The following is a 19,565-nucleotide window of genomic DNA, read 5'->3' as shown; positions in this document are numbered from 1 at the left end:
GCTCGCATACGCTATTTCCTATGTCGATAATATCACAGAAAGTGACTCCATAACTCAACAAAAGGGAAAATAGAGTAGAGAGATGATTGTTACAACATACCGATGAATCGTTGCAACAACGGTTCGTCCAATGATTCACATATGGCACTCCTGATATCCGATACACAATTCGTACATCACGATTATAGTTAAACCTCGCTCGGAAGGTTCTAGATTTACGCGTTTTCGATTAAGAGAATTTGCTTACAGACATAATTAAAAAATTATTTTGGATGCTGCCTTCGGGAGTTGTTAAGAAAAAGGTTGGGAATCCTGATAGTTTCAAGTTTCAACGCCCACCTGAGGTGGACGGCAACGTTGGCGCTGAGCGACAACGCGTACGACGGACAAACAATCGCGAGGATTAATCAACGTTGCGAGCGCGAATATTAATTAACGCGTCGTCATGACTCGACTTCCGCCGTTTGTCGGCACACGCCAGATCGTGGTGTGTGTTTTTTTTTTATATTATTTACGAGATACCGAAACCAAACGCAGAACGATTTCGCTTCGCGACTCCGAGCCGAGAATTCGCCGCGAGAACATTCGCGCATGCGCGCGCCATGCACTTCTTAGGGCGCGTTCAAAAACACTACCCGAGTGTCTCCGAACATCATTTTTATCATTATTTAACAACGGATGAAATGATCCTCGAAAACACTCGAGTAGTGTTTTCTAATGCCGATCTTTATTCTTTACTGCAATAAATAATCCGATCCATTTAATAATAGACTGTTCATGTAATAGCGGCAGTATGTTTAAATATAATTTTACAGTTACATTATAATTTTTATTGCACAATTTATTTTTAATATTTATAAAAATAAAGATATGAATTGAATTTCAAACCAGCTACGCTTGGCGTGAAATCAACTGGTGCGTTTGCGCATGCGCATGGTATATTTAAGAGACCGTGAAATATAAAAAAATTTAGAAGAAATCGCAGCGTGTAGAAAAAGTAAATCGAGGGATTACTTATATATTTTGAGTTCGAATATGTATCTTGAAATAAATTAAAAATTACAACAGTGAGCAAAATTACTAAAATATTTATAATTTCTAATGAATTTGCTCATTTTTATAATTTTTACCTCGTACATTGATTGTATATTTTAAAATGAAATGGAAATTATAAAAGTGAGCAAACTCATTGAATAATGACCAATAAAATTGTAAATATTCTAGTAAATTTGCTCACTTTTGTCATTTGTATTTTTTTAAGATACGTAATCGATTTCCTGTATGATCTAATTATAATTGCATGTGCTTATCGTACGTTTAAATGCTATTAAAATATAAACTTAAAGTAAAAAATAGAAAGATAAAAAGTATATACTATTTGAATTAAAACCTACGAGATTTATTTTGCGTATTTTTAAATAAGATTAAAGATAAAGTAAAATATGCTCTTTGACAATTTTAATATGTTTTATTACAATATTATTTATGCATATAATATTTATATGTATTATATCTATATCTATGTAAACTCTGCATTAGATTTATCGATAGTCGTGTTTATCGATTATACTTCGAGATTCATTTCGATTTAGCTTGTAAGATGGCGTACGTGTAACCTCATCTTACTACAGTCATCATTCATTCCATCACTTTTTCCACGTATTTTCTGTACTGTATTAGTCAGTATTGTTTCTAGGTTACTTCATTTTGAGAATTATTTTATATATTTTCTGAAATTATATTATAAATATATAATGCTCGAATTTTGAAAATATATATATCGCGTGTTCCAACTAATTACTCCAATGGATGTGGAAACTTTGTCGTGATACAACGCTTTTCTTCATGCCTAGCTACAGTATAGGTTAGTACAATTTTTCAAAACATTAATTTTTTTTATTTTTAATAATTAAAAATTATTAGGTGTTGGAATTAATTCGTAGCGTTTTACAAGTGATGGGAAGTACTTTCATTAATGTATTTTTTAATGCTCATGTGGAATAAATAACATTCTTTCATTAAAAAACGCTACGAATTAATTCCAACACCTAATATATCTTTCCAGAATTTTAAACAATGATCTATTTCGTTCTATTTTATAAGTATTTCAATGAAATGCAATGTAGATCTTGTTTTATTCAATAGCAGTTCTTAGAATGTGATTGTCTATTTTCAGGAGATAATATTTTACTGGGATCCGGCTAAATATATCAAAAGAAAAATGTCAGATGATTCAAGCTTGTATAGATTAGAAGGATCTGTAGGAAATGAAGGAGGTGGTCTGGTCATACGTAAGAAAACATCAGATCATACTTTCAAGAAACCTTCTATACTAGGTCTTGACAAGCTTGCAGAACGAAAAAGAAGAGAGCAATCGCAGGAGCCTACCAGCTCCAAGTCTAACAAATCTGAAGGAAAGGACAGAAGATATCGATCTTATGAAGAGGAGACTCCTACTCATACTGGAGGTGTTAATTCTGAAGCGCAACAAAGATTAGAGTCAAGACTCAAGCGTCAGCGATTAAGTGCAGATGATAGGAACTCTAAAAATTCATATAAAAGTCGTGAGAGAGACAGAGACAGACGAAGAGATCGAGATAGGGAAAGTCGAGGCAGAGATAGTAGCATAAGACAAACGCCTCTTAGATTCAGGGATGAGCCCCAAACGCCGAAATTTCGGACGAAAGATCCGACTTCTAAGAGCAATTGGGACGACGACGAGGACGAAGAACCAAAACGATCCAGCTGGGATCATCCGACACCGAATCTGTACTCTAACAGAGATGGTCGCGATAGTGTCAGAAGCGAATTTACTCCTTCCTATAAATACAATTCGTGGAACAAAGATTTTAAGAATTCCGGTGCCACTCCAATGATAGACGGAGAGGAGAAGGAAATGTGGGAAGAGGAACAGCAACGACTAGACAGAGAATGGTATGCGTTAGACGATGGAGAGAATAACGCTTTTGCTAATGTGTCCGAAGAATATACGCGGAAGAAGGAAATGGAGTTGGAGGCCAGGAGACAAAAACGCCTTTCTGCTCAGCAAAGACAAATAAATAAGGACAATGAATTGTGGGAGCGTAATCGTATGTTAACGTCCGGAGTTGTGAGCTCCTTAGATCATGATGACGATCCTGATGACGAGGGAGAGGCGAGAGTTCACTTGCTGGTTCATAACGTAGTCCCGCCGTTTTTGGATGGACGTATCGTGTTCACGAAGCAACCGGAACCGGTTGTACCTGTACGTGATCCCACTTCTGACATGGCTCTGGTAGCAAGGAAAGGTTCGGCACTAGTCAAAGCATACCGTGAGCAAAAAGAAAGACGTAGGGCTCAAAAAAAGCATTGGGAACTGGCAGGGACACACATCGGCAATATTATGGGTGTACACGATCGGCGTAAAGACGATAAAGAGCATGCAGGGCAAGAAACAGATTTTAAAGCTGGACAAAAATATGCTCGGCACATAGGATCGGGAGAAATAACGGGGGAAGCTAAATACAAATCTATACAGCATCAAAGGAGGAGTCTTCCTGTATTCGCGGTACGTCAGGAATTGCTTAATGTTATCAGGGAGAACAGTGTTGTTATAATAGTAGGTGAAACTGGTAGTGGTAAAACCACGCAATTAACGCAGTATCTTCACGAGGATGGCTACAGTCGCTACGGTATAATTGGTTGTACTCAACCAAGACGAGTCGCTGCTATGTCCGTCGCGAAAAGAGTATCCGACGAGATGGCTACTGCTCTAGGCGACAAGGTTGGATATGCAATACGTTTCGAAGATTGTACGTCGAAGGATGTGAGTAATAATAATAATTTAAATATAATTTTAATACCATAAATTAGTGTAACTTTGGCCTAAAGTTTGATAATGTTCAGATAGCATATTTTAAGACGTCTTATGTTTGGACATCAGCATTTTTTTTTATTTGAACCAAAGTTATTTTATCTTCATCATATATTTTTGTCATAAAATTCCTATATATTTTGAAATATATAAATATAATGTGTAATAATTGTATAAATGTATAAATTTTATTTTTGCAGACGGTCATTAAATATATGACCGATGGTATTTTACTGAGAGAAAGTTTGAGAGAAGGAGATCTGGATCGTTATAGCGTGATTATAATGGACGAAGCTCACGAACGATCACTTTCCACCGACGTATTGTTTGGTCTTCTGAGAGAGGTATAGTTAGCGTTTTTATCTTATTATTATTTACATATTATACAGTCATTTATCAGAACGTTTATTTATTTTACAGAACATTTATCATATTATACAGTCTTCTTAATTTAGAAATATTTATAGGTTGTTGCTAGACGGCATGATCTAAAGTTAATCGTCACTTCCGCAACGATGGATTGCAGCAAGTTCTCCGCTTTCTTCGGTAACGCGGCAACATTTCAAATACCTGGACGTACGTTCCCCGTCGAAGTACTGCACGCGAAGAATCCAGTCGAAGATTACGTGGACGCGGCTGTAAAACAAGTTTTGCAAATTCATTTGCAGCCCAAAAGTGGTGACGTATTGGTCTTTATGCCCGGTCAAGAGGACATCGAAGTTACTTGCGAAGCTCTGAAAGAACGTTTAGCTGAAATCGAATCGGCTCCGCCACTTTCTATACTGCCCATTTATTCTCAACTGCCATCGGACTTGCAGGCAAAGATCTTTCAACGATCCGAGGGAGGTCTACGCAAATGTGTCGTTGCGACTAATATAGCGGAAACGTCGCTGACGGTCGATGGAATTGTCTTCGTCGTTGATTCAGGATACTGTAAATTAAAAGTGTACAATCCTCGAATAGGTATGGACGCTCTGCAGGTATATCCCGTGTCCAGAGCCAATGCCGATCAAAGGCAGGGCAGAGCTGGTCGTACCGGTCCTGGTCAATGCTACAGATTGTACACGCGACGACAATACTTGGATGAATTATTACTAACAGGAGTTCCCGAGATACAACGTACTAATTTAGCTAACACAGTATTACTACTGAAATCGTTAGGAGTTCAAGACTTATTGGCGTTCCATTTCATGGATCCACCACCACAAGATAATATATTGAATTCATTGTATCAATTGTGGATCTTAGGGGCACTTGATCATACTGGACGCTTGACCCCACTAGGACGACAAATGGCAGAGTTTCCCTTGGATCCACCGCAATGCCAAATGCTTATAGTTGCTTCTCAACTCGGCTGTACTGCGGATATCCTTATTATCGTTTCGATGCTGTCGGTTCCATCGATCTTCTATCGGCCAAAAGGACGCGAAGAAGATTCAGATTCAGCACGCGAAAAGTTTCAGGTGCCAGAATCAGATCATCTGACATATTTAAATGTATATAATCAGTGGAAGGCGAACGGTTATTCGAGTTCCTGGTGTAACGACCATTTTATACATGCGAAGGCTATGCGCAAGGTGCGGGAGGTACGATCGCAGCTCGAGGAAATTCTGAAGCAACAGAAGATGGATGTCGTTAGTTGCGGCACTGATTGGGATATCGTACGGAAATGTATCTGTTCTGCTTACTTTCATCAAGCAGCGCGTTTGAAAGGCATTGGTGAATACGTCAATTGTCGTACTGGAATGCCTTGTCATCTTCATCCCACTTCCGCGCTGTTCGGCATGGGCTTCACACCTGATTACGTCGTATACCACGAACTTGTGATGACCGCCAAGGAATATATGCAATGTGTCACTGCGGTGGACGGTCACTGGTTGGCTGAATTGGGTCCAATGTTCTTCAGTGTGAAGGAGACTGGTCGAAGTGGCCGTGCAAAACGACGGCAAGCAATGCAGCACCTTCACGAGATGGAGCATCAAATGAAGGAGGCTGAGGAGGAGATGAAGGCACGCGCTCAAGAGCAACTTGAGCGAGAACAGGCGTCAGTCCGAAAGAAAGAGATTTTAACGCCTGGTATTAGGGAACCGGGTACTCCAGCCCCATATCGTAACACGCCCGGAAGATTAGGATTGTAATCAGTTTTTCTACAATGTGTTGAGTTAATCCTATTTAATAGATAAAACATGCATTTTCTTAATATAGTTCTGTAATACAGAAATTATTATTGTATAAAATAGTATGATGACAAAAAATAGACATGATTTGACAATTTTTCACTGTGGCTGCAGCGTCAGTGATAAAATTTTTTATCTTAATGATCCCTGGATTTCTTTTATTGAGTTTCCATCTTTCTTGCAGCACAAACAATACAATAATTACAATGTACATTTACATTATAATTTTTACACACTTTCAGATTAAGTAATAATTTAATCTGTGACTTCAAAATAAATATAGATAACAATTTAATTTTTTTTAGATAATTATTAATATTGTACAAAGTTTTATGTGTATAAAATATCATTAGATGTGATATGTATAATATCTTTTGTAAATAAAATTATTTTTATTGTAATATTGACAAAATGTTTTTTGTCATACCTAGCCATTTACTCGTAGCCATTGGTGCTTATATATTAGGTGTTGGAATTAATTCGTAGCGTTTTTTAATGAAAGAATGTTATTTATTTCACATGAGCATTAAAAAATACATTAATGAAAGTACTTCCCATCACTTGTAAAACGCTACGAATTAATTCCAACACCTAATATATCTAATGGGCCGTTAGAGAGAACATTGGTATATAGTAATATATACCGATTGATCACATCACTAATGTGCACATTAATAAGTACGTATGCTTATTAACGTATGCATTAACCATACAATCAATTGTATATCAATCTTTTACTTTAACTGTGAATTACGCAGATAAAATAAATATGTAACCCGCTGCACTCTTATTAGCAATTTATTCCTTTCCAGTAAGCAGTTTATCATTTTTTAAACCGATTTTTATCGGATTATTTAACAATTATCATTACTTAATAATAAATTTATTAATATATAGAATTGTGAAAGAACCAATATATATGTCACAGATTGTCACAAAATATAATTCAATGCTATTCATAAGCATATTATTCCTTAAAATTCTATGAAAATAGTTCAAAATATACGATTGATCCATGCGCGAACCGACAGACTTTTTGCAGTATATAATATATAAAATAAATTCATTTTAATGAAAAAAATGGCACATAACTATAAATAGATAGACCATGTTTTAAATCGATAAAATTAATATCTTTTTTGGTTCTGAAAATTTTAAAAATCGCAGAAATATTATTTTAATTTTTACATTTGTTCCTTGATTTAAAAGAATGTGTTAGCTGATCAAATGGCAGTGTATGCAAATGACTGCACAGTATTTTTCATAAAAATGAAAGTAGGCTCAGATATTTTAAACAGCATTAAATCATTCATTCATTATTTATAATTGAATTAGGACTAAGAATTATGTACAGAACTCTCAAGTCATTTTTTGAAAATTATGAAAAGTAGACGGATATAGTTGTTCTTTGTACAAATATACTGTCGAATAATTTCAGCTCTTTAAATTGCTTAAAAGCCTTAATATGGGCTGAGTGCGAGATTTGAGGGCTCTGCAACTTTGTCGGAGACTCGCTTGTCCGCGTTTCATAATGGTGACACATACATCATCATTCTCATCCAATCCTGTGTATAACTCATATTTTTCAAATTCAGTTAGGACCGCATCTAAATTTTCAACTCTCTCTGACAGTAACACAGCTACTTCTCGCCAAACCTGTAATACAATAAATAATTGCTATAAAAATTGTAACATTAAAGTTTCACAAATATATATAAAATTAATATTTTATAAAGCACACAATATAACAAAAATAATTATTTGTTATATTCTCTTCACAGTTCTATATATATAAAACATCGCTATTATCAATATAAAAAAATTACCTTGATCTCATTGGTCTCATTTATTATATTTGATTCGATTTTTTTATTATATTTCTTCTTATTTTTCTTTTGTGATTGTGCGCGTGGTTCTGATTGTATCGCGTATGCACTACATATAGCACTAATAATCGCTAAAGATTCGCTACAAGTTGAAGCTCTGAGTAAGAAGTTTTTAAAAGATACTGGTATATCTCGTTCAGGAATAGGTAATGTCTGTAAGCAAGGAGTCGTTCGTAGCATTTGTATACAATCCAAGTCCGGACAATGAGAGTGAGAAAGTGATTTTGCAAGGCACGCTATAGTCCTTAATTGCTCAGAATGATAAGCTTCGCGCAATCTTTCTACAGCATCAAATGGAACCAATATTTTGCACGGTCTGGTCCGTTTTCCATCTGTGCCAAATTTTTGTAATATATTCGGTATAGTTTCTTCTGCTAATTCTTTAAGCTCGGCAGATATTTGAGAAAGATAAATAGATGATGATCCGGCACTCGCTGCTAAAATGCGCAATATGGCATTTCTCGCCAAAAGTAATTTTAACATACATATGCGTGTCTCCTCCTGCATTCTTGGATCATCCTCGTTCTGATTAATTGGTTCCCATCCGCGAACAACCTATTTAACATTATTATTAAATTTATCACAGATATTAAATCAGAACTTTATATTTCTTCGAATTATATCGCGATTCATAAACATACCTCCAAATCACGATTATCTCGCAAAGATGCCAATCTAATCGAATCGAGATGAGGTTGTATGCATGGCATATGCATATGTATATTCAACGTAGAGAACAAAGAAGCAGTACTGTCAGCCCAACACAAATCGAGGAGCATTTTATCTACAGTTGTCATAACAAAATGAAATGAATTTTCTAAGCGTTCCCTTAACTCCACAAAATCTTGAATTTTTATAAAACTTCCATATTTGTACGCAAGTGTTAAGTGATCCGCACTCTATAAAAATATTTATAAAATCTATGAAATAGACACAAAAACTTTATCCTTTTTATTTAAATCTTGTAAGTATATACTTGAAAACACATACATCCTTATAGTTGGCTATGAAAAATTTCGCTGTATGATCAAGAGTTGTGGAGGCCAGAGGCAAGTTACCGAGAGGCGCGAGAAGCGGCGCATGAAGATAACCTAGTGAATCTAATTGAAGGTGTTTTACATCAAGTGATGTAAATGCATGATCAGCTGCAACCACTAAACCAGCTTCCAAGTAAATACGCACAAGCAAAATTTTGATGTGAAAATTTACAGGACTCGATTGAAGACCATGTTCCAATAATGACATTGCCCTGTAAGTCCATTGTTTTAAAAATGTGCATGTTTTCAAAATGCCATTAGCATTTTTTCATTAATATCAATTAATTTTGTTGTCATATATAATGGAAAAAAATTATATTACCTATAAAGAAAAGACGCATCATTAGTATCAACCCATAATTGATGTAATAAATGCGTAGCTAATAGAATGTATGGATCTGCTGAACAAAAATCAGTTGGCAATCTATCTTGCATTGGACACAATTCATTGCCTTTTTCATACAAATCGCATAATCGATTTATCAATTGTTCTTGTTTATCTCTATCTGCCAAGGGAGAATGATGGAAGCCACAAATACGCCGTAATTGCTCCAAATGAATATGCCTCTGCATTTGTTGTACTGTAGTTGGAAATTCGTTTGGTGCAATACCAATATCTTCCTCAATCTGCAATAATCATTTTATTAATGTTAATGGAATAAAAAATGTATTTGTTAAATGTCTTAATTTGTCTTATATTTACTAACATAAATATTATAGTGTAAGACTAATTTTTCATTATGTACATTTAAAAAATGTATATATATATGTATAAAAGTATATTGGATTCTATTCTCTTTACCTTTTCAAATAATTCGAACTTGGATTTGGGTGTGAGTAGGTTTAAATACAATCGTAAATCTCCAACTACACATCCTTTTTCTCCAAATTGAGAAAAATATTGATGCATAAAATTCATAGAAGTCATACTACATTGCAGATCTTCAGTCTGACATCGCTTCAATAATTCTAAGCGGGCCAAGTATGGCGCGCGAATTTTTTTCTCGGACATATTAATAATATGATTGAAAAAATCCAAACATTCTGTCAGACGTTGAAACTTTAAGGCCGCCGAAAGATAATTTTGATAAAAAGCCCAATTGTCGATGCTATATAATAAACATAATGGTTTTAAGTGATACAGGTATAAAGTTATTTATATCAAAATATTATAAGCATATTGTATAAAATAGTAGAAAAGAATATTAATAAAATTGATTTTACTTCTCTTCAATAAGTGCGCGATATGCATTAGCAGCTTCAGGAAAACATTCTAGCTTCAATAAACATGTAGCCTTTCGTTGAGGTACATATGAGACATATGAAGCTAAAGGACTAGACAGTACATTTAATATTTCTTCATTTTTGTCTTGCAATTCTAAAATCATCAGATAAAGTTGCACCTCCTGTTCCGCTTCTATCTTTCCCTCTCTCACTAGTTTTAGGACCTAATGTATTCATAGAAAAAATTATTTTAATCATCTTTATAATATTCATTTATGGACAAACCAGAGAACTCTATAACTGGAAAGCTTACCACTGAATACAGCCGAGCCGACAAAAAGCATCTAGCAGGGGATTATATTCTTTATTTCTTTAAGTACTACGTTCTATTATCTCAATCTTCTCAATGCAGATAACATGCAAAACTGAGAAAATAATCCTGTATCAACTGTCTCTCTTGGCTCTTTCATCGAGAATATCCTCTCTCCTTCCTTGTAAGCTTTCCAGTATGTTTAGAGTTCACTGGTATAAACAAACCCTTTATAATTTTATATTCAATCGCAATGGCAATAGTAAACAACAATCAATGCACTAACCATTCTTTCTGCCAAAGGCAAGATAACTCCTTTTGCTAACTTTTGATCAGCATGAATAGCTTGCATTACTATACTCATAACAGCCCAAAAATAATATGGGTTTTTATGAGTCAGTTTATATAAATTAAGAGCAGTTTGTTGTTGTTTTTTATAATCGCCGAGGCGAACGTATGACATGAAGAGATGCGTCAGGAGTTCTTCGTTGTTTGGATCAGCCTTAGCAGCGGCTTCATAAAGCTCACTGACTTTATCTGCTGCATGTGTAAATTTAAAATTGACATAATTGTCATATAATTAAACTTAAATATGATCTTTATATTCCAAACCAGAAGGTGAACTAAGAACTTACGTTGATGTATCTCTCTGTAACAGATGCTCATCGCTTGTAAGGTGGAATCCTCACAAGGTACCTCAGAGCGTACTTTATCCATAATGACCTGACATTCATTTTCTTTGCCCATACGCAACAAGGCCAGAGCCTTGAGTACCCTGGCGCATTGGTTAGTCGGATGCTTCTTTAGTACCTTGTCTGCCTCCTGTAAGGCCTTTTTGTTGTTCCCATTATCCAACCAGTCTGAAATCCAAAGAGAAACCTCGTACCGGGTGCCATTATATAACCTCACCGGTCCCAAAGTCACGACCGAGCGGTCCAGCGGGAATGAACAGGATCGACTTGAGGTATGATCATCATCGACGTGAGTATACATACCGTAAATCGGTCGCAGCCGACGTTCATTCACTGTGTTATCCACATGGCCCTTGGACGCCATGATATTTTATGCGGTATCATAAAATCAACAAACCAGAGAAACACACGATTTCCAATCACCTCGATGCATCTTCGACGATTATAGATAATTCCGAATTACCGAGATATTTTTACGATCGTCTTTCACGCACCAGATCGGCCTCGATATGACAGAATACGCTATTTCAGAAAAATATTTTTAATCTCATCCCTTTCTCCATAGAATCGCGTAAGCGAAAAGAATGACCGGAGCACCGGACCGGCTGCGAAGTCTCTATAGTCTACTTGGAGAACGGAATAATGAAATGGAAGGGACATAGCGAATCTGACTGGCTGCACCAATCAGGTACACTTCAATCCGTAACATTTGAAGTCCGTTCGTTTTATATTTGCATTTATACAGATTTCTTTGGATGCATTCAGCGGATTCAAGTTGAGTGAGCGCTCGCTGTTATTAGTGTATTTTTTCAAATCATTCAATCAGTGTTTTAAGAAGAATACATCAATAATTGCGAGCACTCTGTTGAGTCTGTTAAACGCAGCCTTTTTCTCTTTTCAACACCTGTGTATATATTTCGTTTCAAATCTAAAGAACGTAAGTAAAAAGAAAAATGTTGATCTTGTAAAATTAAATTTGATTAGAGATTCATATGTCATTCATTATTGATGGGTACGTTTTGAAATATACACATTTAGGCTAATTCTACAATGTGCTCTTTGTTTCCTGTTTCTTGCTGTTTGTCTCTATTTGTCTCTTGTCTTTTTGATCAATAAAGGACTCCACACAATAAAAGGAATAGGGACCAAAGAATAAAAAATAAGAATTTCAACCTATCAGAAATCATGTATTGTGGAATACACAGTTTCTAATTCTCTGGTTAAAATTCTTAAGCAGAAATTCGAGCACAAATTCTTGCATAACATATGAGGCATAAGAAAATGAACCAATCAAATCCTTTATTTCCTTCCTTTCCGTGAAATAAAGAACTCTGGTTGGCTCAATTTCTTATGTCTCATGTATTATGCATTATGCAAGAGTCTGTGCTCTTCGCTTTAAGCGGGGAGTTTCTTCGGGTTTTTCTTTCAGCTGGGGTTTAATTGCATAATTTGATAAAAGAAATGATAAAAGATCTAGCATTTACTCACTCTAATGCGCTTAAAATCGATGGCACAATAATTTATAAAATAGATGTTAAAAATTATTTAAAAAATTTATTTAGTTTTCTTTACGTACTAGAATATTGACTGTGTATCTTGAAACGTGTGGAAGTTACAGAACTGAATAAATTTATCATGTAAATTTATTAGGTTACTAATGAAATTATAAATATTCCAGTAAAGTTTTTTATTTTTGTAATTTTAATCTCATTTCAAAATACATAATTAAATCTTTCATTTTTCAAGATAATTTTGTTAAAAAAAAAAAGGTGTTAAACTAAACAATTCTTCTCGTTTGCATTATTTCGATACATAAGAAAAAATTTTTATTTGTTAATACTTTTAAAACATCTAATTTTAATTATATTAAAATTAGATATAATTATGTTAAAATTTAAAAGTAACACGAATATAAGTATTCAAATACAAAGCGGAAATTTCTAAACATGGCGGACCAATCAACGCGCGACTTTCTCATGTCGTGACTTTGTTAAATGCTTTTCAATGAAGTGCTTGTAAGTCTGCTTAACTCTATTACCTATGTCTATTGTTTGAAACTTCAAACATCTTTTTTTAACATAAATATTACTCGGTCTAATGATATTTTTGTAAAATAGTGAAAAATGTCTGAAACGAGATAATTGCGAAATTGTCAGTTTCTATTTCCGGTGTTAGATTTTTCTCCAAGTTTCATGTATATCTCATAATTTGCTACTATGAATGACGTGAATGATGTTATGACAAGCATATACGATACTTTGTTACACTTACGATATCCGCACATTACAAATACGGAGTCGAAAGATTTGGAGGCAACGATTCTTAGTGGTGAAAATCGGATTTGTTTACTTTCCTGGCTTCTGACAGAGAAATTACCATCAATTGTCGCTCATTTGGAAAAGCTGAAGAATTCTGCTTTGGAAGGTATTTCTACTTTATTTATACGATTTAATGTTTCACATATTACAATTTAATATTTAACAACTAAATTATATTATCAATTCCCATTTTCAGTGAATTTATACATGCAATAAAAAATTATATTAAAAAATGTGACATATTAATGTATTGGAAAGTATATATGTATGTCGTTTTGTAGATCAGGTGTTTGAATATTATTCTCGGATTGGAATCTGCAACAACAAGGATGTATTGCTGGTTTGTTTATAAAATATAGATATATTATGCTGTATAATTATATTAACATAATTGCTTTTATATAAAAAAATACTTATGTTAGGGTAAATGTTCCTTGAAGGAACAACTGCCAACTTTAAAATTATTGCTAGACTTTATGAGAAAGGTACATGTAGAATCTATTGCAAGTACAAATGAGACAGAAGGAGCACTTACAGATATTTTTAAGGTATGTAAAGATATAATGTTGAAAAATTATATTATTTTTATGAATATATTAATAATTACTGAAATATATATTTTTTAAACATTTTTAGTTGTGCACTAATGATATTGATCAGGCATCCCCTCTTTCTGCCATTAAACCAAAAATAACTTATGCAGAAGCTATTAAATATCTTGAAGAGAGCGAGAGAAAAATATTAAATAATGATCGCGAAGAAATTAAAATTAACGCGTCTGAAGACTTACACGTAGAGGTAAAACAGAATTATATTAATAAAATTATGAATAATATATATAAATTATACTCATATTTTATGTAAAAATTAATATAGACTGATGATAGACTGGATAACGAAAAACAGACTGCACTGTTTGACAAAGAAAAAGAAAGATTTATAGAAGCATTTCATACAGTTTCATCTTGGCCAGTGAAAGTTAGAAGTTTAGACAAAGATATTTCTGATTCTATTAGTTCAAACATTAAAAGTATATGTTCTGATTTTTCCTCTTTGAAAAAGGTACAAGTTTTATCCACATTACTGCATATTATTTTTACTATTTTTTCCAAAATGTATTTCCAATCGCACTTGCAGGTATTACAAGCAAAAGAAGAGTTGTCTAATGTAAAATTAGCAAAGGAATTACCGAAGACTGTCGCACCTTTAAATGCAATTATAGAAGATATAGTTATTTGTAATGAGGAACTTGCAAATCTAATAAATGAATGATTTTATATGTATAATCGTATATGTAAATCCATAATTGTTTAGTGTAATTTATAATATTCTAAATATTAATATACAAAAGAATAGAATTTATATCTATTTATATAAATAAGTCCTAAACGCATCATAGATATTAAAGAGATGGTATAGAGGAAGGTACTTTGATAATAAAATTAAAATAGAATTATTTAAATTTTTAACTTATGTATTTTATATTTGTCAAATACATTTCTGGCTGATAATTTAAGATCTAGGTCGTTCCTTCTTCTCTTTGTAAAGAGCAAGTAAAGAAACATTTGCAACCTTCACCACTTTAAATCGTACTCCAGGAATATCACCAACGGCGTGGCCTTTACGACCAAAACCTGCCACTAGAACTTCATCGTTCTCCTCAATGTTGTTAAGACAACCGTCTCTTGGCACAAACGCTGTAATCTTCTTTCCATTCTTAATCAGCTGTACCCTGACACACTTGCGAATGGCAGAGTTTGGCTGTTTTGCTTCTACTCCTCTATTGAATGATAAAATATCAATAAATTAAGTATCGTAATTATGTATATAAATATCATAATATCATTAAGTTACGACAAATCTCACACATGGAAATGTTATTAAAATTGTCATATAGGCATTATTACTTACACTTTTTCCAAGACAATGCCTTTAGCATGAGAAGCACCACCAAAAGGATTAGCCTTCCATCTGGTTCCCAAATGTGCTTTTTTATAGTCCTTATCATTCCATCGCTGTTCACGTCTGTGGTTCACGTGCTTACGCGCCGTACGAAGACCTCTTGGTTTACCTACAACGCAAAGAAAATCTTACAATGAGGTTATATTCTACATTATACTTTTTCGAGCACATAAAGAAAATTCTTTACATGGAAAAATATTAAATATCTATACGTTCAATATGAGATAAAATTATTATATGCCAATATTACGATACTATATGTGTATTGGCATATCTGACAATAATTACTACAAGTTTTCGATACTTAAAGCACACTACATGATCGCATCAAGAAGAAAGGTACTACTTGTGCATTTATTGTTGAGCAAAATATATCGACAGAATTTTTATCGAAAGATATTGGCTTTTCATAATCATTATTTTTAAACTAATAATTTTTAAAATAATAATAAGAAATTTGTAACACAAACCCATCGTGTCGCATGCGATTCACAACCGGAAAGAAGCAATCGTCCATGAGCAGAAATGCAAATCGTAATAGTAAATTTAGGTTGTATCGTATGTCTATATAGACTAGGGAATTTTACGGATTCCGACATTCCAAGATTGAAATCAAATTATTGTACAATATATATTGAAGATTGAGATCGAAACCAATCAAAACAATTGGTCTGTTTTCTGTTCCTACACTAGATTGTTCTAGAACTCGCTTTAAACAAATATCAAATGTATATCTATCTCACTTTAAGTTCCAAAAGTGTACACTAGTTCAGCTACAGAAAACAGGGGGTCGATTTTGTAATGTATTGTATTTTGTATTTTGAAATGAAGTGAAGTTATAAAAGTAAACAAATTCACTAAAATATTCATAATTTAATTAGTCAATACCTAATAATCATTGCTCACTTTTGTATAATAATTTTCACTTTATTTCAAAATACACAATCGAGCCTCAGACCTAATCAATAGATTCATTCGCATTGTTTGCACTTTTGGCACTCGATATCTTCGCTTTCTCTCTTTTTAAGATAAAATATGTATCTATCTCATTTTAAAAGCAAAAATATTTGGTTGGTGATTTCATGTAACGCGAACAGGAGATCAATTCTGTATTTTCAAACAAGATTAAAATTACAAAAGCGAGTAAATTTACTAGGTGTTGACCAATGAAATAATCAGTATTCTAGTAAATTCGCTCACTTTTATAATTTTCATCTCGGGGTCGATTCTGTATCTTCAAACAAAGTGAAAATTACAAAAGTGAGCAAATTTATTAGATGTTGACTAATGAAATTATTAGTATTCTAATAAATTCGCTCACTTTTGTAATTTTCACCTCGTTTCAAGATACAATAGAATCAATCCCCAGACCTAATGAGATTTGATCAATCAAAACAATAGAAATTAAAATTCTTTTATCCTCATTGATCAAATTTCAATTTTCAATCGTCAATCTCAAGGTACCTTCTCATGACGCTCGACGGCGCCCATTTTCAGCGTTAAAATCACGATCAAAATTGACGCTTGATATTTATCAATTGTTATCACGTGACTTATTTTAACGCTGAAAATGAGCGTCGAGTGTTAATATAAAAAGGCACTTTCAATCTTCAATGCTTAGTCTGATTCCAGCCTTATGGAAAGTGCACATCTCAGAATGCGTTCGAAGAAACGCCATTAAAAAAAATTACTATCATTCCATTTTAATCACTCGTTAGATGAAAAAGAACATGACATAGAGCATTGATAACGTCTTCCCAAACGTACTCCCAAGTTAGACATATCAGTAGGGTTTTTCTTTGAATTTAAATATTGACAATGAAAAAAAGTAGATATTTTACAAAATATTCTTTATTAAACATTTTATTATTAAAGTACTTTGAGCTTAACGAAAATACATTGGCATGTTTAAAATAAATTATTTATGTTAATTTATGTTTATACAAGAAAAAAATTATTTTTCTCTAATCTTTACTGATTTATCTACAGAGAGAACAAATTACATAATAAATGTAACATAATGTAATGTTACAAAAGTTACATATTTAATATGAATTGTTATATTTAAATAAATGTAACATTAATGAATTTTTTAAGGGTAACATAATTTAGGTAGCTTTAAAGAAATCTTCTGAACTGGTTGTATAAATATGTCCTTCGCAAAGAAGAAAGTCTAATATCTCATTTAAACGAGATATAATGTGTTTTGGTACTTGTGCCAAAATATCTCGTTTCTCGATACCACATTCAGCTTCATTTGCTGATCGAACTACCTCGAGAACTGCCACTTGTTCAGGTGACATGCCACTCATTGTATTATCAACCATTAATGAATTATTAGAAGGCAAACTGGTTTCTTGTGTGGGTTTGCTAGCCTTCAGTATGACATACATGACCTCCATAAAGTGACATGTCAAATCGTTCAAGTCCTCCAGAGGATACATACGTAAAATCAAGACATGTCGTTGATTATTTTGTGTACGTATCAGTCCATAAACTCGCACATATGTATTTATTTGTGTACAAGTGTTACTTTCAGCAGGATTCTTATCTGCTTCTAGCCACATAATAGCTGTGAGAGTACCTGTGCAAAACATCTAAGTAAATTTTCTGTTTTCTAACAATAAAAGTAAGTTAAAAATTTAAATCATAAAAATAATTATATATATATATATATATATATATATATATATATGTTTAAGATTTTCTAATTATACAGAAATTTTATGATTCATACATATAAGATCATTGTTTTTTATTTATGATAAGAAACGTGTTTTTAATATATAAATATAAAAATAAAAATAAAGATATTACCATTGTATACAAATGCATAAAAATTTATTCAGAAAATGAAGTATCAATTTGTCAAAATTTTTTGCATTTTGTCATTGTAATTGTACATGATTATCGTTAGATTAAAAAACATAAATAGAACACCTGTATCATCCTGGATATTGAATGAGATTTTTGTCGTGTCTTGCTCAATATGACGTACGATTCCAACAATGGACAAAACGTTTACAGTTCTGCCGGCGATTTGCAGATCTCCTGTGGTGGACGTGATATGTTTTATTAATACGGGAACAATAGTCTTGTCATTTTGTGGCCCTTTCTTGCCAGTACCAGTCCCCTGCGTGCTATCGTTCATAAATCCACCTTCACCCATGGAACTTTCGTTATTCCACATGATTACAAATGATAATCACCGAGAAAACGTAAAATGAAACTCAAGAGACTGAAAATCAATCAAATTCAGCTTTTCGATAAATCTCAATATCCGAAAACAGAAGAGCTGAATTTACGCGCGCAAAACGTAAATTAGGTTAGAAACCCAATTTGATGATTTCACTTTCATCACTATTAAGGTTTTCATGTTACAATTAGAATGAAATCATACGGTGCGGAAAAGGGCTACGGAATAGAGAATGCGTCATTGAAAACAACCAATTAGCACTATTCGGAATAACACAGAAGAACGCTGATTGGTTGCTTCTATGACGTATTCTCTATCCTTTTCCGCACTGTGTGATTTCATCCTTAGAGTAAAATCACACGATGCGGAAAAGGGCTGCAAAATAGAAAATGCGTCATTGGCCTAGTTTCCACCGAGGGTTTAATCCGGATCAGAATGTAAGAATCAACCAACTACAGTCGCGTATTTCCTTATTACAATCGAACGACAGGGGAATGCTCGACTATAGTTGCATGAATTTAATTTAAAAATTACTAACTTTATATTAATAATTTAAGAATTATATTTTATTTTAATAAATTATATTAATAACTTATTAAAATAAAATATAATTTTTTTCAAATTGTAAAAACAATTATCACTGTGTAGTTTAATGTTTTACAATCTCATAACAATTTTTTGAACTGCTTTAACTCATTTATTATCATTTTTTCGCATTGCGTAAATATAGCACAAATTGGCCAGTCACAATTAAGTATGAGAAGAATAATCGACTATGATTGGTTAATTTCTTACCGCTCGTCGCTTATGACTCTATTGTAGAACAGATCTAAGAATTTCAACCTATCAGAAACTGTGTCTTTCACAATACATTTCCGATAGGTTGAAATTTTTATTTTGTTCTCTGTTC

The 19,565-nt window shown here is 33.3% G+C and overlaps 5 protein-coding genes across 6 annotated transcripts; 2 read left to right on the top strand and 3 right to left on the bottom strand.

Moving 5' to 3' along the window:
* The first annotated feature begins 1,588 nt into the window (after nucleotides 1-1,588).
* On the top strand, nucleotides 1,589-6,431 carry l(1)G0007 (ATP-dependent RNA helicase l(1)G0007). Its single transcript, XM_011056309.2, has 4 exons — nucleotides 1,589-1,864; nucleotides 2,177-3,805; nucleotides 4,054-4,197; nucleotides 4,321-6,431. Exons 2-4 carry the CDS (start codon nucleotides 2,222-2,224, stop codon nucleotides 5,989-5,991), a joined length of 3,399 nt encoding a protein of 1,132 aa, XP_011054611.1. The 5' UTR covers nucleotides 1,589-1,864; nucleotides 2,177-2,221; the 3' UTR covers nucleotides 5,992-6,431.
* Nucleotides 6,432-6,810: 379 nt separating this feature from the next.
* Nucleotides 6,811-11,821, bottom strand: psidin (phagocyte signaling impaired). The gene is made up of 10 exons (XM_011056310.2): nucleotides 11,483-11,821; nucleotides 11,123-11,347; nucleotides 10,774-11,027; nucleotides 10,178-10,401; nucleotides 9,756-10,062; nucleotides 9,276-9,580; nucleotides 8,907-9,165; nucleotides 8,558-8,815; nucleotides 7,857-8,471; nucleotides 6,811-7,686 (listed from the first exon to the last, which is right to left on the bottom strand). Exons 1-10 carry the CDS (start codon nucleotides 11,541-11,543, stop codon nucleotides 7,465-7,467), a joined length of 2,730 nt encoding a protein of 909 aa, XP_011054612.1. The 5' UTR covers nucleotides 11,544-11,821; the 3' UTR covers nucleotides 6,811-7,464.
* A 1,357-nt stretch (nucleotides 11,822-13,178) lies between these two features.
* On the top strand, nucleotides 13,179-14,783 carry LOC105146202 (hypothetical protein). 2 transcript variants are annotated; one of them, XM_011056312.2, is made up of 6 exons: nucleotides 13,179-13,603; nucleotides 13,779-13,837; nucleotides 13,920-14,045; nucleotides 14,134-14,295; nucleotides 14,374-14,559; nucleotides 14,645-14,783. In XM_011056312.2, exons 1-6 carry the CDS (start codon nucleotides 13,396-13,398, stop codon nucleotides 14,666-14,668), a joined length of 765 nt encoding a protein of 254 aa, XP_011054614.1. In that variant the 5' UTR covers nucleotides 13,179-13,395; the 3' UTR covers nucleotides 14,669-14,783. The 2 variants fall into 2 exon arrangements, with proteins under 2 accessions (XP_011054614.1, XP_011054613.1); XM_011056311.2 differs by having other exon boundaries at nucleotides 13,180-13,603; nucleotides 14,635-14,783.
* Nucleotides 14,784-14,950: 167 nt separating this feature from the next.
* Nucleotides 14,951-16,087, bottom strand: RpS23 (ribosomal protein S23). Its single transcript, XM_011056313.2, has 3 exons — nucleotides 15,930-16,087; nucleotides 15,409-15,568; nucleotides 14,951-15,277 (listed from the first exon to the last, which is right to left on the bottom strand). The coding sequence occupies exons 1-3, from the start codon at nucleotides 15,931-15,933 to the stop codon at nucleotides 15,010-15,012; spliced, it is 432 nt and encodes a 143-aa protein (XP_011054615.1). The 5' UTR covers nucleotides 15,934-16,087; the 3' UTR covers nucleotides 14,951-15,009.
* A 1,205-nt stretch (nucleotides 16,088-17,292) lies between these two features.
* Nucleotides 17,293-18,923, bottom strand: LOC105146264 (Replication protein A2). The gene is made up of 2 exons (XM_087404600.1): nucleotides 18,400-18,923; nucleotides 17,293-18,043 (listed from the first exon to the last, which is right to left on the bottom strand). Exons 1-2 carry the CDS (start codon nucleotides 18,647-18,649, stop codon nucleotides 17,568-17,570), a joined length of 726 nt encoding a protein of 241 aa, XP_087260726.1. The 5' UTR covers nucleotides 18,650-18,923; the 3' UTR covers nucleotides 17,293-17,567.
* Between the last annotated feature and the right edge of the window lie 642 nt (nucleotides 18,924-19,565).

Source organism: Acromyrmex echinatior, chromosome 3 (assembly GCF_024713525.1).
Source record: "Acromyrmex echinatior isolate Ae372 chromosome 3, ASM2471352v2, whole genome shotgun sequence".
NCBI lineage: Eukaryota > Metazoa > Arthropoda > Insecta > Hymenoptera > Formicidae > Acromyrmex > Acromyrmex echinatior.
Note: the sequence above shows the minus strand (reverse complement) of the source record. Positions and strands in the feature narration are given on the sequence as shown.

What these genes read in the sequence shown, in the direction of transcription:
- LOC105146202 (XM_011056311.2), top strand. Translation starts at nt 13,396, where the DNA reads ATGAATGACGTGAATGATGTTATGACAAGCATATACGATACTTTGTTA. An exon ending in GAAGAATTCTGCTTTGGAAG is followed by an intron (nt 13,604 to 13,778) that starts GTATTTCTACTT and finishes GTCGTTTTGTAG; the next exon opens with ATCAGGTGTTTGAATATTAT. An exon ending in CTGAAGACTTACACGTAGAG is followed by an intron (nt 14,296 to 14,373) that starts GTAAAACAGAAT and finishes AAATTAATATAG; the next exon opens with ACTGATGATAGACTGGATAA.
- LOC105146264 (XM_087404600.1), bottom strand. Translation starts at nt 18,649, where the DNA reads ATGTGGAATAACGAAAGTTCCATGGGTGAAGGTGGATTTATGAACGAT. An exon ending in CAATATCCAGGATGATACAG is followed by an intron (nt 18,044 to 18,399) that starts GTGTTCTATTTA and finishes TGTTTTGCACAG; the next exon opens with GTACTCTCACAGCTATTATG.
- psidin (XM_011056310.2), bottom strand. Translation starts at nt 11,543, where the DNA reads ATGGCGTCCAAGGGCCATGTGGATAACACAGTGAATGAACGTCGGCTG. An exon ending in AGTTCGAATTATTTGAAAAG is followed by an intron (nt 9,581 to 9,755) that starts GTAAAGAGAATA and finishes TGATTATTGCAG; the next exon opens with ATTGAGGAAGATATTGGTAT. An exon ending in ATGAGACCAATGAGATCAAG is followed by an intron (nt 7,687 to 7,856) that starts GTAATTTTTTTA and finishes ATTGTATTACAG; the next exon opens with GTTTGGCGAGAAGTAGCTGT.
- RpS23 (XM_011056313.2), bottom strand. An exon ending in GGCATTGTCTTGGAAAAAGT is followed by an intron (nt 15,278 to 15,408) that starts GTAAGTAATAAT and finishes ATCATTCAATAG; the next exon opens with AGGAGTAGAAGCAAAACAGC.